This window comes from Oryctolagus cuniculus, chromosome 1 (genome assembly GCF_964237555.1).
Source record: "Oryctolagus cuniculus chromosome 1, mOryCun1.1, whole genome shotgun sequence".
Taxonomy (NCBI): Eukaryota; Metazoa; Chordata; class Mammalia; order Lagomorpha; family Leporidae; genus Oryctolagus; species Oryctolagus cuniculus.
Window position 1 is genome coordinate 62,537,422 of NC_091432.1, and position 16,486 is coordinate 62,553,907.

The 16,486-nt window shown below is 41.2% G+C and overlaps 1 protein-coding gene and 1 pseudogene across 1 annotated transcript; one reads left to right on the forward strand and one right to left on the reverse strand.

Annotated features, from left to right (window-relative positions):
- Positions 1–2,655: 2,655 nt before the first annotated feature.
- Positions 2,656–2,826, reverse strand: LOC138847722 (U2 spliceosomal RNA; annotated as a pseudogene).
- A 12,138-nt stretch (positions 2,827–14,964) lies between these two features.
- On the forward strand, positions 14,965–16,030 carry LOC100346594 (olfactory receptor 52M1). The gene is given in 2 exon segments (XM_008267860.4): positions 14,965–15,678; positions 15,681–16,030. Coding segments are annotated over 2 exon segments (951 nt in total). The 5' UTR covers positions 14,965–15,077.
- The last annotated feature ends 456 nt before the right edge of the window (positions 16,031–16,486 follow it).

Sequence of the window (16,486 nt, forward strand, 5' to 3'; positions counted from 1 at the left end):
GCAAACACACTCGCCAGGACCAGCCACAACTTCCACCATTCCACACCCTTTTTACCCACTTCCAACAAGTCAGAATTGTTTCCTGATATTTTCATTCCTGACATTGGAGTGGCACTCTTCACACTTCCTCACTTGGTGAATCCTGACACATTGGCTTGCCACAGCTTGGATAATGGTCACCGTCTTAGGGAAGCTTGCTTTGACCCTTAGTTTGGTGCCTTCATAGAAGTCTCTGAATTGTCTCATGTTTCTTTCCCCAATGTAATTTCCTAAAGGTTAAGGACCTTCCTTCCTCTATTTTCTGTAAGTCCTAAACCAACACAATGCCTGGCTCTGAGAAAGATATTTCACCTACAACAAGCACCAAAATGTGTCTTAAAGTGTATAGTGGCAATGGTAAACCAGAGGCCTCTTCAGCCTCTTTATGTGAAGCTCTGTTGACTACGTGTTAAGTCCCCTTCCAAAAGGATTGCTTCAGAGTATGAAATGTAAAAGCATAATCTGAAGTTGGTTTCCAAGTAGTCCTAGGTCTATGAGTTCTCAAAACTGGGCTCCTGCCAATGACCCCTAATCCAGACTCTCCCTTAGATACTATTCCCTGGGCAGGAATGTATCAGAGTTGAAGGCTCTGCTTCAGAAGCTTTGCACTTATAACCATTCTGCTCAGGGATACAGGGAATATTCCATCTGGACACTGAACCTCCTCATTCTCTGTGGAAAAGGATAATAGCAGGCTTTGTTCCCAGGAGAACGAGCACAGAATCAGAATGTAAGCACAGCTATCCTTGGCACGTCGGGAGGGTCTAAAAGAACCTAAGGGAAAAGACAACAGGTCTGTCCTGAGTCACTCCCTTGAGTCCAAGTCCTGCCCTCATTCCTCATGTCTGGCCTCCCTAGAGCTATAGCTATTCTAAGGACACCATGTAGAAGACCCTCTTGATTAAGGAAGGGAGGTAAGCATCTTGACTCAGAAATGAGGGATTAGAAATCATCCTTGCTGTAAACACTTAGTAAAACTTCATAGTACATGTAGGTGATGGCATAACCCAGAGTTAACATTAAGACAACCCAATGACAATATGAAAAAATAAAAACCAGAATAGGAGAAAAGTCTTTTTTTTCTTAACTTTTATTTAATGAATATAGATTTCCAAAGTACAGCTTATGGATTACATTGGCTTGACTTCCCTCCCACCCGCAACCCTCCCCTTCCCCGCTCTCTCTCCGCTTCCATTCTTATCAAGATTCATTTTCAATTTTCTTTATATACAGAAGATCAATTTAGTATACATTAAGTAAAGATTTCAACAGTTTGCACCCACATAGAAACACAAAGTGAAAAGATACTGTTTGAGTACTCGTTATAGCATTAAATCTCAATGTACAGCACATTAAGGACAGAGATCCTACATGAGGAGTAAGTGCACAGTGTCTCCTGTTGTTGACTTTACAAATTGACACTCCTGTTTATGGCATCAGTAATCTCCCTATGCTCCAGTCATGAGTTTCCAAGGCTATGGAAGCCTTTTGAGTTCACCAACTCTTATCTTATTTAGACAAGGTCATAGTCAAAGTGGAAGTTCTTTCCTCCCTTCAGAGAAAGGTACCTCCTTCTTTGAAGACCTATTCTTTCCACTGGGATCTCACCCAGAGATCTTTCATTTAGGTGGTTGTTGTTGTTTTTTGTTTTTTGTTTTTTTGCCAGAGTGTCTTGGCTTTCCATGCCTGAAATATAGGAGAAAAGTCTTATGAGGGAAGGACTCCATGGACTTTTGTAACTCCTGTGTGTTTAAGTGCACCCTTTTCAATCACATTCCTCAAACCAAACTGAGGAACCAGGGTTTCTTAGAATATCCTAAGTGGGATGGGTTGGCAAGATCGTACCTTAAGGTACCTAACAGAGCAGTAATATTTACAATCTAGAGCCTCAAAGCTAGTCCAGTTCCATCCTCTGCAAAGTTAGTCCATCTCCATTTCAAGTGTATAATGCGAATAATACTCAAGTAGTTGGTATAGCTTGGATACTGTACATAAAAGTGCTAATAAGACAAACGTAACAGTTGCTCAAACAGCATTATCGCCATTGTTGCTATTCTGTGTCTTGAGGAAGGAATTCTCATAAGCCTGGGAGAAACAACATAGTTTTCTCCTTCAGGACAGGGACTAATATGGTCATGGAGGGGACTAATTTGGTGTAATCACTACAGGAAGTTTCTTGCATTGTCCTCCACTCCCATTTCAAAGGATCCTACATCTATAAAACAGCAGGGGAAAGCTTGAAATCTCAGTCTAGAACTTCACATTCTGAAACATATAGGACTCACTCTTACCTCCATGGCTGTGCATGCTATACCCTCAACTGAAAGATATGCCATTCTACACCTGCTCACTTCTTGATGTTAGCACAAAAAACATACTTAAGGGGTAACACAATGTCCTGATACACATGATTCTGTTCACCCCAATTTGGAGGTTATATCTAACTTTTGGAACTTGTTTATTTGCCAACCCAATCAGTAAGCTCTGGCCTTTGGTAGTTTATTAGGGGAAATTTTTTATACATGGAAGTCTTGTGACATTAAACTGAATATTAATGTACTTTATTACATTTAATGTTATAGAAATGCATTGCTATTTTGATCTTCAACTGATGTAAAAGTGTATGTTACATAACATGTGGAAGAAAGACATTACCTTGCCTCATAGAATAATATCTTTTGACATTAGATTTTAAGATCTATTCAGCCTTAAACAGATCTGAGTCAGAAGCAAACATTGTTAGTGGCCATTCTACACTTGATCTTAGCCAAAAGGCTGAGAAGCAATGGTGGTGGCCATTCTAACACTTCTGAAGAGAAGATGCTCTGGTCCCAAAACAGACACCAGTGGCAGACTGTGTTCTAAAATAAAACATTGAACTTGATGTCACTAAACATCCTAAACTTTCATTTGAATTTGCCTACCCAGCTTTGTCTTCTTCTGATCAACACTTTTACAACTTGGCTCACCACATAGGTCAATCAAAGGTATAAGCATTTGGGGCAATAATTAAGCTACCATTGGGACGCACACACAGCCTCAGTATGAGTCCCAGCTCCACAACTCCATCTTCTTCCTGATGCACGACCTAGAGACATTGGGTGATGGCTTAAGTACTCGGGTCCCTGACACTCACATGGGTGACCCAGATCAAGGTCCAGATTCCAGTTTCAACATAACTCGGTCCTGGCTGTATTGTCATTTGGCAAGCGGTGGAGAAAGTGATTCGATGGAGACTTCTCTTTTCCCCCAAACCACTTTAAAAACTAAGAAATTAACTCCAAAGAAAATGTGCCAGTCAGGCCAAAAATGATACATTTCTACTTAGATAGACTATTAGACTCTCATCTCTATTAATGAGTTTAGTTCTCAAGCCACTGTACACACATAATTCTAGGAAAAAATAGAATCCTAAACTTGTTAATCCAGATACTAATATATGGGCATAAACACCATTTCAATGTTTAGTATACATCACTTCTGACACTCAACCCTTCTCACCCATAAATGGAAATATTGATGCCTGGACAGGTAAAGAATCTTTCTGAAAAACTCCTAGCTTTGTAACATAGGGCCAGGATTTGGTCTCTTGGATCAAACCTGAGCTCTTCATCTACCATGATAAGAGTGCAAACACAAGCCCATACCTGATTGCCAGTTCTAAACTACTAGATTGTGTTCTTATCCAATCTTATGCTTAGCCCTTAGTTTCTTCCATTCATTTGATCCTAGATGCCCCACTAAAACTTCTCTGCTTTTGAGTTTTTTCTTTTAAGACTTACTTGAGGAGCCAGAACTGTGGTTCAGTGAGTTAATGCCCTGGCCTGAAGCGGCAGCATCCCATATGGGTGCTGGTTCGAGATCTGGCTGCTTCTCTTCCAATCCAGCTCTCTGCTATGGCCTGGGAAAGCAGTGGATGATGGCCCAAGTCCTTGAGCCCCTGCACCTGTGTGGGACACTCAGAGGAAGCTCTTGGCTTCAGATTGGCACAGCTCCAGCCGTTGCAGCCAACTGGGGAGTGAACCATCAGATGGAAGTCTCTCTCTCACGGACTTTTTTTTTTTTTTTTTGACAGGCAGAGTGGACAGAGGGACAGAGAAATGTCTTCCTTTGTCGTTGGTTCACCCTCCAATGGCCGCTGCGGACGGTGCACCACGCTGATCCGATGGCAGGAGCCAGGTGCTTATCCTGGTCTCCCATGGGGTGCAGGGCCCAAGGGCTTGGGCCATCCTCCACTGCACTCCCAGGCCACAGCAGAGAGCTGGCCTGGAAGAGGGGCAACCGGGACAGAATCCGGCGCCCCAACCAGGACTAGAACCCGGTGTGCCAGCGCCTCAAGGCGGAGGATTAGCCTATTGAGCCACGGCGCCGGCAACTTTCAAATAAATCTTTTAAAAAGATTTATTGGAAAGGTGGAGTTAGAAGAAGAGTCAAAGGACGAAAGAAGTCTTCCATCTGCTGGTTCACTCCCCAAATGGCCGCAGTGGCCAGGACTGGGCAGGCCAGAGCCAGGAGCTCTATCTGGATCTCCTACGTGGATGTAGGGGCCCAAGCACTTCCACTGCTTTCCCAGGCATGTATGAGCGGGATTGAAGTAGAGCAGCTGAGAGTTGAACCAGTGCCCATATGGAATGCTGGCACTGCAGGCAGTTGCTTTACCCACCACACCACAGCGCCAGCCCCTCTCCTTTTGAGTTTTACAACTCCCACTCTGTCCTTCATCCCACCAACAAACTTCACTCCTGACCATCGACCCAACCAATCTATAACCTCTGCCTAGATCCATTCCTAGACCGGTTGATGTCTATTCCTGTGTATACATCCCAGGACATGGAGGTTTGTTAGAGATTGCAGCAACCATGTATCCACAGATTGGTGACAATCCCCTTCAAGTATATGAAGGCACCTCAAAACTTCATGGGGAAAAACAATTAAAATTTGTAAACCCTGAAATCCATGCATAACTTTCATAACACCTACCTTTTGTGAACTTCTCTAAAATACTAAGACTCAGCTAGATATACCTGAATTCTAGCCAATTCTGGTATCAAAACAGCTTAGCAAATGTGTTTTATGAGAGGGTCCTTGACATTTATGAAAATCTACATGGGTTTCAAGATTACTTTTGTACCAAAATAAACTTTTCATTACATTTCCCTCACAAACTTCTAGAAGTGTTCATATCACCCTGATACTACTTTAAATTTTAGTCACTAAATGAAATCCATATGCTAGCAATGTCCTAACAGCACTCTGGCCTCATAATCAGCCCTTAAGGCATGCAGATCCGGCTGAAATGCCCATGAGAGTATTTCAGGCATGGAAAGCCAAGACACTCTGGGAGGGGAAAAAAAAAAACCTAAATGAAAGATCTCCACGAGTGAGATCCCAGTGGAAAGAATGGGTCATCAAAGAAGGAGGTACCTTTCTCTGAAGGGAGGAGAGAACTTCCACTTTGACCATGGCCTTGTCTAAAAATTATCAGAGTCAGTGAACTCAGGGGGCTTCCATAGCCTTGGCAGCTCATGACAAGAGCCTAGGGTGATTACTGATGCCATCAACAAGAGTGTCAATTTAAGTCAACAACAGGAGTCACTGTGCACTTACTCCTCATGTAGGATCTTTGTCCTTAGTGTGCTGTACATTGAGATTTAATGCTATAACTAGTACTCAAAGTATTTTTCACTTTATGTTTCTGTGTGGGAGCAAACTGTTGATCTTTACTTAATGTATGCTAAACTGATCTTCTGTATATAAAGAGAATCAAAAATGAATATTGATGTGAATGGAAGGGGAGAGGGAGTGGATAAGGGGAGGGTTGCGGGTTGGAGGGACGTTATGGGGGGGGGGGGAGCCATTGTAACCCATAAGCTGTACTTTGGAAATTTATATTCATTAAATAAACGTTAAAAAAATCCATATGCTAGCATCACCAAGGGGGTTCCTCTTCTCTTGCTCTCATCTCTTTTCTGTCTTGTGCTGCTGTTCTAGGCGTGATGACCAGAGGATCTTTTTCTCCTTATTACATAAAAAGACAAGACACATGAGCTCCTTTAATCTATTCTTCACATGAGAACAGGCACAGAGAGCCAAAGTAATTTGCCTAAGATTTATACAGTAGGTAAAACCCTAAAAGTAGACTCTAAACTTTCCATAACACTACATTGTATCCCCAAAACAAGAGTTCCTGTATAAATACTTTAAATATCATGCTCCAAGAATGTACTTATATTAATGTCTAGGGTTAGAAGAAGCTCTGTGGTGGCAGCTGATCATCTCATGCCCCATATACCTCAACAGAAAACAAGTTGGGGCTCCTGCTATGGTACACCAGGTTAAAGCCATTGTCTGCAGCACTGGCATCCTATATGGGTACCAGTTCTAGTCCCAGCTGCTGCTCTTCCAATCCAGCTCTCTGCTATGGCCTGGGAGAGCAGTAAAGATGGCCCAAATCCTTGGGCCCCTACACTCATCTGGGAGACCCAGAAGAAGCTCCTGATTTTGGATTGTCTCAGCTTCAGTTGTTGTGGCCATTTGAGGAGTGAACCAGCAGATGGAAGACCTCTGTCTCTACCTCTCTGTAAATTTCAAATAAAAATTGTTAATCAAATCTGGAGCTGCCCTATACTACTGTGTTCTGGACTTCTTTCTACTTGTATCAAAAAAAAATGACTAAATGGTATAACTTACTCGAGGACCATTTAAAATATACTGAAGAAAACTGAGAGCTTTTTAACCTGGATAAGCCTTCCACTTCACCCTTGTTCCTGTCAAGAGTGGAGGTCTCAGGACTGTGAACAAGCCATTTAACTCCCTAGCTGTCTGACTTCTGGATCTTCTCAAACCCACTATCTGATAGCTGTCCCTATTCTCCTCTAGTCTTCTAGTTGAATTCTGAGCATACTAATGACATTCAGTCTTTTAAACATATTTTATAGTTCAGAATGTGGTCTAACTTGACCAGTTTTCAATGTGAGATTGAGCAACATTCAGTAGGTAAGACATCCTATCAGTTAGATACAGTTGACTAAAAGTGTTGATCAATTCAACCATGTCCTTACTGGTGTGTGTTCTGCCTACTGGATCTTCCACTTACTGATAAAGAAGTGCTAAAATCAATCTATGATGGTGGATCTGTATTTGTTTTCTTGTAGTTCTATCAGTTCTTGCCTTGTATATTTTGACTTACTGTTAAGTACAGACACATTAATGACATCTTTCCAGATAATTGACCTCATTAATGCCTCCTAATTGTCCTTTCTCTGACACGAGCTTATTACTTTTGAGAGGCAGCCAGAACTCCAAGCTGCTGTTGGACCAGACCAAAGCTGGAGGTAAGAACTCAATCCAGATCTCCCATGTAGGTGCCAGGTTGCCAACCACCTGAACCACCACCTGATGACTCCCAAGATCTGCATTATCAGGAAACTAGAATCAGAAGCAGAGCTGTAATTCAAACACAGGCACACTGGAATGTGGTGTCTCACTCAGGATTTTAACTGGCCAAGTAAAGTCTGCTTTGGCTAAAAATATAGCTACTTCAATTTTTTATTGTTAGTAAAGAAATGGAGAAAGATACCACACTTAATTTGTGCCCTTTATATTTAAAGTGTCTTAAAACGGTTGTCTTGTCCTATACATCCCAAATATCTTCGAAGTTATTAGAACTTGAGAGTTTGAAAAATATGTTCAAGGTCACACATCCTTATAGTTAAGCCACCTAAACATTTTACTCAAGGTTTGCTTGAAAGACCTACAGAGGGGAAGGTTAAGCTTCTAAGAACCTTAACATTGGAAGTAAAAAGGCAATCAACATCGGTTACATGATCATTTGTACATGTAGCTATTTAAATCGACAATTTGAGATTGTCACGAGCAATGTTAAGTAACACTCATCAGGCAGGGTTCCCCAAGGAAACTCTACAAAACACGTGTGTAAAGAAAGGCTTAAAAGGAATTGTTACAAACAATTCTGGAGGCTGGCATATCCTAAAGCTTCCAGGGCAAGTTGGCCAGCTAAAAACCTTGAGAGCCAATGGTTTTTGTTCCAGTCTACAGACTAAGTCCTGAGACTCAGAGTTGATGTTTCATTTCCAGTCCCAATGTAAGGACAAAAACTATTGTTGGCATTCAAAAGCCAAATTCTTATGGTCAGCCTTTTTGTTGTCAGGCCTTCAACTGGTAAGTTCCACCCACATTAGGAAGGGCAATTTACTTTACCCTGTCTACCAACTTGAATGTTAACTTATTCCAAAACAACCCACAGACAGAATAATGCTTGACTTTATATCTACACATCCTGACAAGTTTACACATAAAACTGACCGTGACAAATCTACCCCCTTGTCATAAGCTTGTTACCCATATACCTCTTGGAATACAACCTAATTTTCAAATAAAGACTATCATAATGCTGCCTAACTTAATACAACTAATGTACAACCAAAAACCTACTTTCTACAGAATAGGAGGCAAAGTTCTTGAATTACTTTTATCCCACTACTTATACCATGATATAAAGTGAAGAATGCTTAAGTTCTATGGCACAAATCCAGTAGGGTGTTATGATAGGGGGACAAAAACAAAGCAATATCCTAACATGAGCATATTCATCATCAAAGTGAGGACCATAACTGATCATGTAGCTTTCTGATATTTATACTACCCTTCTACCATCCATCTGTGTTTCCTTTGCCATCAGCAAGCACTGTCAACTTCTCATAGTTCCACACCTGGTGGAGTAACTCCTAGAGTCTGGGCCATCAGCAGTCCTTCCTGAATTAGATTGCTTTCTGTTGACCTTAATTGCAGGGCCTGGCTATACTAGAGGCCCCTGGTAGTGGTAGTCCAGTTTCTCCCTGGTAATCTTGATTTACTCACCATAGTAACCCCCTACTTAACTTGATTCAGAGACATGAACTTAAAGTGGCCAGGTAGCAGTCTCAATGGAATCAGTGCTTCTTCCAGAAACAGTCTACCCCTTGGGTCTAAATTCCTGGCCAGCCTACCTTAAAGTTACAGAAACAGGAAGCAAAACTCTTGCTATTGGGTCACTAAAGGCTGTGCTGATGTTACTACCATTTATCCTTATCAACGCATATAGACTAAGGAGCTCAAAACTGTTTTTAAAAAGCTCAAGAGCTAGTTACTCATCAACATAAACAACATAATATAAAATAAAATTGGTAAATATGAATTAGACAGTTCCAGTGGCCCAACACTATATTGGCATTCATGGACCAGGGCTTTTTGAATTAGGATTGCTTCTGCAGATTCAGGCTTAAAGTTCACTCCAATGGATGCCTAGAGCCAGGCTACTTTCAAGCATGTCTTCTGACCACAGTAATATGAACCTGAAGTCGATAATGGGCACAAAACCAGAAAGCTCAAATATGCAGAAATGTAAACAATCCTGAATGATCAATGAGTCAAAGGAGACCTCTTCATAGACTTTTCTGAACCAAAATTCCTAAAGTGCTAGAGCATAAACATAAAAACAGTATTCTGAGCAATATGGAGGAGACATAAAAGGAAGGAAGGAAAACTTGGTAAATAGGCCAGTGAAGTTGACACAGTGAGGGTACAGAAAAAGTATTGTCTGAGTAATGAGGATCTAACTGAAGGAACTCATCAAGATGGAATATTGAGTCATGGATTAAAATTCTATAAATTTGGGTGCAAAATTTTGAAACCCAACTGTAGTTTTTTAGAACATGTTTTCCATGAACCTTGAAGTTACCGTAATTTTCTGAAACCATTCTTCATACATATTAGTAATGTTAGTAACCTAATAGAACAAATGAAGACCTTCAAAATACACTGGTCACAATATCTATTCAAATATAGAGTCACTGTGTACTTACTTCTCATGTGGGATCTGTCCTTAATAGGTTGTCCAATGTGAAGTAATGTTATAACTAGTACTGAAACAGTATTTTATACTTTGTGTTTCTGTGTGGGTGCAAACTGATGAAATCTTTACTTTATATACAAAAGATCAATTCAGTATATATTAAGATAATTGAAAATGAATCTTGATGTGAATGGAATGAGAGAGGGAGCAGGAGATGGGAGGGGTGTGAGTGGGAGGGAAATTATGGGGGGGGAGCCATTGTAATCCATTAACTGTACTTTGAAAATTTATATTTACTAAATAAAAATAATAAAATTAAACAAATAGAACATTCATTTTACAAAAATCAAACTAAAAATGATTCTTCACTCATGTATGTAATCTTTAAAACTACAAGACAATTTCACAAACCACTTCATGCTGAGCTAAAAACTAGAAGAATGCTTTTGAAAAATAGGATTCTAAAAGCTAGTAACTTCTACTCTGGAATTTATCTAAACTTGGGCAGGAAAATATTAGCAAGTGTATCTGTGCCACTTTGGTTCAGTGATTATAACTGGCACAAACTAAACTTCACAATTCTGGGGAGTTCGGATGAAATAACAAAACTCATAATTACAAAATTTGATAGTAGCTTATTCTGCTTATACTTTGACTCATTTTTATCTAATTTGAATAGCCTTGTTTTATGTACTCCTACAGAAACAAAGTATCAGTTTTTCCACCACCTCTGTTTTCTTTTTTTTTTTTTTTTGACCGTTGTATTCTTTATGATATAGTTCCCATATATATGAGCGTACTTCAGAAAGTCTGTGGAAAAATGGAATTAAAAGTTTGTTTAGGTGCGAAAAATTTTATATGCATGCAGTTTTTCATAATATGCATTTTTCATAAACTTCTTTAAGACCATTGATGTGTACACACCTCTGTGTATTCTTAACATCCTTTTAGTAACCCTGGAGTACCTCGGGCCCAAAGGAGGATAGTCGGCAACTGGGGCCAAGCAGGAACACAGCAATCTTCTCTAATCCTTGAGGTATAGTGGATGGAAAGTGACTATTGCTCTCAATAAGGTAACAAAGTCCAGAGGGAAGCATGCCAGTTTCTCTATACAACCCTTGGGAAGTAACTGGCTATTTTTAGAACCTATATAAAAAGGGAAGACAGAAGGGAGTGAGCAAGAATATGGTCTCTTTATTTTCAGCTAAGCTTATCCAGCATCCAGATAAGTTAGGACTATAGGAAAAAGAGCCTACCTAGCAGCCCACCCCCATGGGTAAGTACAAAGTCCTTGGAAGAGCACTCCAAGTTCTAGAAACTACATTGGTATTCTGTCCAGGGCTTCCGTTCCTTATGAGTGTAGTCAAAAGTATAGGAAATAAGTTGTATATCTTGGTCTGGCTTTTACAAGTCAAAGAATGGAAGCCACAAGGTAGAGGAAATGGTTGCCTAAGAACATCCCTCAGAACAGGAGAGCAAAGATTGAGGCATTTTAGGCTTACGGGGCCTTCTTGTTCTTCTGACCCAAAATCTTGCAACCCTCTCTCCAGACTTGGTCCTTATTCCATCACCAGATCTCCTTGAGCCATGTTTAAGAAACTAGTCATACAGTTGGAAAAGGGTATGGAGTCAACCAAGGTCATAAAGAGATAGTGCTATCTTCACAAGGGAATAAAGAACAGGGTGTGAGAAGCTAGAGAAAGTACAGTGCCTGTTCAGAAGCCAGGCATCCTAATGCGTAGCCCCCTGTGTGTGTGTCTGCACATGCATACACATACTTATGAATGGTCTAATAATGTATAACATAGAAAAGTTCTAAGGTATCCTCCCCACCACCACCAACTTCCTCCATTCCATTTCAGAGACCAGTAAGTCTTAAAATGCAGGAATTACGTTGCCTAAAATCAGAGCCAGAAACAAACTTAGTAAATATTTGAAACTATCTTCTAATCCATGTTTGTTAATATACAAAATGTTTGTTTCAGAAGCCTTGGGCCCACCATCAGAATGACTTCCCTGGGCTCACAGGCATGTAGCTGGTCTCCAGATAAGGGTGCCCTTGAATGGGCTCACTTGGCAAATATTCCTCTAGAATGCCCTACATAAAATGATATAACTTAGGTGCTATGATCTAGTTCAGACCACCCCTTAAGATAACAATTATTAGCTTGCTGGATGTTGTTTTTATATAAATGATCAGCATTATTTGACTAGACTAAAAGTCCTATAGCAGCCGGCGCCACGGCTCACTAGGCTACTCCTCCGCCTTGCGGCGCTGGCACACCGGGTTCTAGTCCCGGTCGGGGCACCGGATTCTGTCCCAGTTGCCCCTCTTCCAGGCCAGCTCTCTGCTGTGGCCAGGGAGTGCAGTGGAGGATGGCCCAAGTACTTGGGCCCTGCACCCCATGGGAGACCAGGAAAAACACCTGGCTCCTGGCTCCTGCCATCGGATCAGCGCGGTGCACCGGCCGCAGCACACTGGCCGCGGCGGCCATTGGAGGGTGAACCAACAGCAAAGGAAGACCTTTCTCTCTCTCTCTCTCACTGTCCACTCTGCCTGTCAAAAAAATAAATAAATAAAAAGTCCTATAGCTTCATTGGCTGTGTCACATTTGGCACAAATCTGTTAGAAACTAGATTTAAAGCCACTCTCTGGACAGATTGAGTGGTCACTGCCTTGACTTACCCTACAACTTGGCATCTTTCTGCTTTAGGACAAGGCTCCAATATTTTGAGAATAATATTTCATACATCTTTGTGACAAAATCGAATTGGCCAGTATTCACTTTAAATCCCTTTCCCAGCTATTCAATCCCTACACTCCTGAGGCATTCTCTAAGATGTCCCATGCAACAAACAAATATTCCAATTTCTAGAATGCACATTCCATATTGAACACTAAGAATTTGGGGAAAGGCAACTGCTGCTGTCTGCCAAGAGTTTCATGCATTCTATGTACTTCTTGCAATAAGCATGTGAAGGAGGGAGGGATTCTAGAGGTTACATAATCTTCTAAGTGACTCGGGCCTGGCTTCTTAGATGGCAAAGTGTTGCCCTGAATAGCCATGTGGTACTGTCTCCCAGAACCTTGCCATTCCTAGCTTGTAGATCCAGAGAAGCAATCTTACATTTGAACTCTGAGGAAATAACATGGGTGAAGATATCATTTATCTGCATATTGAAGTTCCCAATCCACAGAATTGAAAGAATTGGTTAACATAAAATATAATGGTTCACATAATAAGCATGTTCCTTTTCACCCATTTGGTGTCTCACCAGGAAGTAAGCACATGAATAAAAACTTAATGGTTCTGGAACCTGGCTTAGGACCCCACAGGCACCATTTTCATGCTTAATTACCATGGAAAGGCAATTGCTATTCACGAGACTACCTAAAATTTAATATGTGCATGGGCTTGAGACAAGGAAATTTCATAGCTATATATTTTTAAAGATTTATTTTACTTGAAAGAGGCAGAATCAGATGTCTTCATCCACTAGTTCACTCTCCAAATGGCCAGAGGTTTGCTGAGCCAGGAGCTTGGAGCTTCTTCCGGGTCTCCCACATGGGTGCAGGGGCCCAAGGGCTTAGGCCATCCTCTGCTTTTCCAGGCCATAGCAGAGAGCTGGATCAGAAGAGGAGCAGCCGGGACTCAAACTGTTGCCCATATGGGATGTCGGCACTGCAGGCGGCAGCTTTACCCACTATGCCATAGCGCCAGTCCCTGAAATCTCATTATGTTCTCTTCCCCTTCCCTACCCATTCCGGAATGCATTAGAGATACAGAGAACGTTGAAAAGCAGTGATCTGGGATGGACCTTAAAATTTGGACAAAACTAGCCCCAGTAAAGACAAAGGTGGTAGTTAAACTTCTAAATACAGCTGTGTGGATACTTGCTGACTCTCCTGGGAACTGAATGAGAGAGATCAGGGAGGCAAGCGTAAGTCAGACAAGGACAGGAATGTCTCTGTACTTGCAGATTCTGTACCCCAGGAATATAAAGGAACAGCATTCATTGCTGCATTCTTGGAGGCATCTGAAACGCAAGAAATAACTAGTGCTTTTGTGCTGATGTCCCTACCTTAAGAAATAGACCAAGCAAGGGTATTAGTAAGAAACATCTCACTGCCTTATATATATCCATTCTTAGCCTATGTCTTCAGATAATGGACAAAAATGTCTAGTAAAATTGGTTCATATCAAAGATATACCTTCTATAGGTGATGCCCAGATTCTCACCAGCAAATTTTAATGAAGTCTAATGTCAAAGTCTGTTCTCAGAGTAAGGCTTCAGGAACTTTGTTCATCCTCGGTAGCCAGAAAATCTTGGTAAACTTAAGGAGCTTTTCCTTTGAAAAAGTTAGGTCTGTGCTAAATCTTCTGAAGTTTGCTTCAGTTGACAATCCAAACAAACCAGTGTTAAAACCACAGAAAACATAAACACTTCTATCAGTAACTTGTTAAATTTCATATTATCAGGTTGACCACTATAAGACTTTTCAAAGGCAAAATATGCATGTATGAAAATCAAAAGCTCCTATATATCCCAAATCAACAAACTTTCCAGATATCTTAGGATCACAAACTTATGAAGTTAAATCAGTTTTTTCTACCTCTTTTTTGATACTATATATTTCCTGGTTTATTGCTTATCCTGAAAATATCAGTACAATTCTAACACATTGGTTGTACTAGAATTAAAACTGCCTTATTCTAACATTGCTCTAATTCTTAGTATAATAGTCACTGTAAATGGCTAGTCAGCAGATATTTATATTGGTCAGTGATGAGCAAATGCAGGTGCCAGTCTAAACACACTACATGGCTTACATTTAACTGTTAAACGTAGACCTCTTCTACATCTTCCATTTCATTCTGGAAATGTTTTCCAAAATTATTAGGTCAAAGGGCAAGCATAATTCTGGGGAATTCCCCAATGTAGTAAGGCAGCTTAGTAGAAATTATTAATGTTCCTGTTCCTACATTTTAACAGTGGATATCATCACAACTCTTCTGAATACTAGCTTGAATATGTATTTCATAACTTCTGTTTATCCTAGGTGCTGCCAGTTGCTCAGAATGGAAGCAAAGATAATTTACAGTTGTCAGAGGCAGAATCTTAAACAAGAGTAGAAATCTACAACTGAAAATTCCTCTCCTCTGGGTACCACACACTCCCAAATATGTTTACCTCTTATAATGCCTGCTTTGTACCTACCTCTTTCTGGCTCACTGGCATCCCAGGACTGGAGTCCCTACACATCTGGATCTCCATCCCCTTTGCTTCCATGTACGTGGTGGCTCTGATGGGAAACATCACTATCCTTGGAGTAGTAAAGATGGAGAGGAGTCTGCATCAGCCTATGTACTTCTTTCTGTGCATGTTGGCAGTCATTGACTTGGTCCTCTCAACCTCTACCATTCCCAAACTACTGGCCATCTTCTGGTTCGGTGCCTGTAACATTGCCTTGGATGCTTGCTTGACCCAGATGTTCTTCATCCACTGCTTTGCCACTGCTGAGTCGGGCATCTTCCTTGCCATGGCTTTTGATCGCTATGTGGCCATTTGTGACCCACTCCACCATACCTCCATACTCACCCATGCGGTAGTGAGACGTTTGGGACTGGCTGCCCTCCTCCGGGGGATACTCTATATTGGACCTCTACCCCTACTGATTCGCCTGAGACTGCACCTTCATCGGACCCAAATCATTACCCATTCCTACTGTGAGCACATGGCTGTGGTCACCTTGGCATGTGGTGACACAAGGGTCAACAACTTATATGAATGGGAATAGGCTTCCTTGTGTTAATCCTAGATTCATTAGCCATCACTGCCTCCTATGTGATGATTTTCAGGGCTATAATGGGGTTGACTACCCCTGAAGCTAGGCTTAAAACCTTAGGGACATGTGGTTCTCATATCTGCGCCATCCTCATCTTCTATATTCCTATTGCTGTCTCCTCTCTCACCCATCGCTTTGGGCATAATGTGCCTCCCCATATCCATATCCTTTTGGCCAACTTTTATCTCCTCATCCCACCCATCCTCAACCCAGTTGTCTATGCTGTCCGTACAAAGCAGATCCGAGAGAGGCTTCTCCATATTCTTAAGACAGGTGCTCAACCCAAGTGACTATTCTATGGCTATGGGGCATACAAAACAGTAATGACAGAAAAAGGTTCTGATAAGAGACTCTTAAAATTTCTTTGCCCTGCCTGAAGTGTGGGTATAGAGGTCTAAAGGCAATCATACCGTCCTTTCTTTTTGAACATGGGAAAAATCCATGCAAAGGAAATCCAAATCTGCTATACAGGCAGTCAGGGTTTGAGATTTTGTATAACATCTGCCTTTTCTTCCCTGTTTAACATCCTAAAACTAAGTAGGATAAGTATACAGAGCACAGGAAGGCTAATTTATACCCTTCACTTATGGCATACAACTTGTCTTTTTTTTTAGATTTCTCCCTGTATTTCTAATAAGTGTTAAAATACATAGACTTGATTCTCACATTTTCAAAACAGCAAGGTCTGGGTCAGGCTAAAACCAAGAACCCAGAACACTCACTGGGTCTCCCACATAGGTGACAGG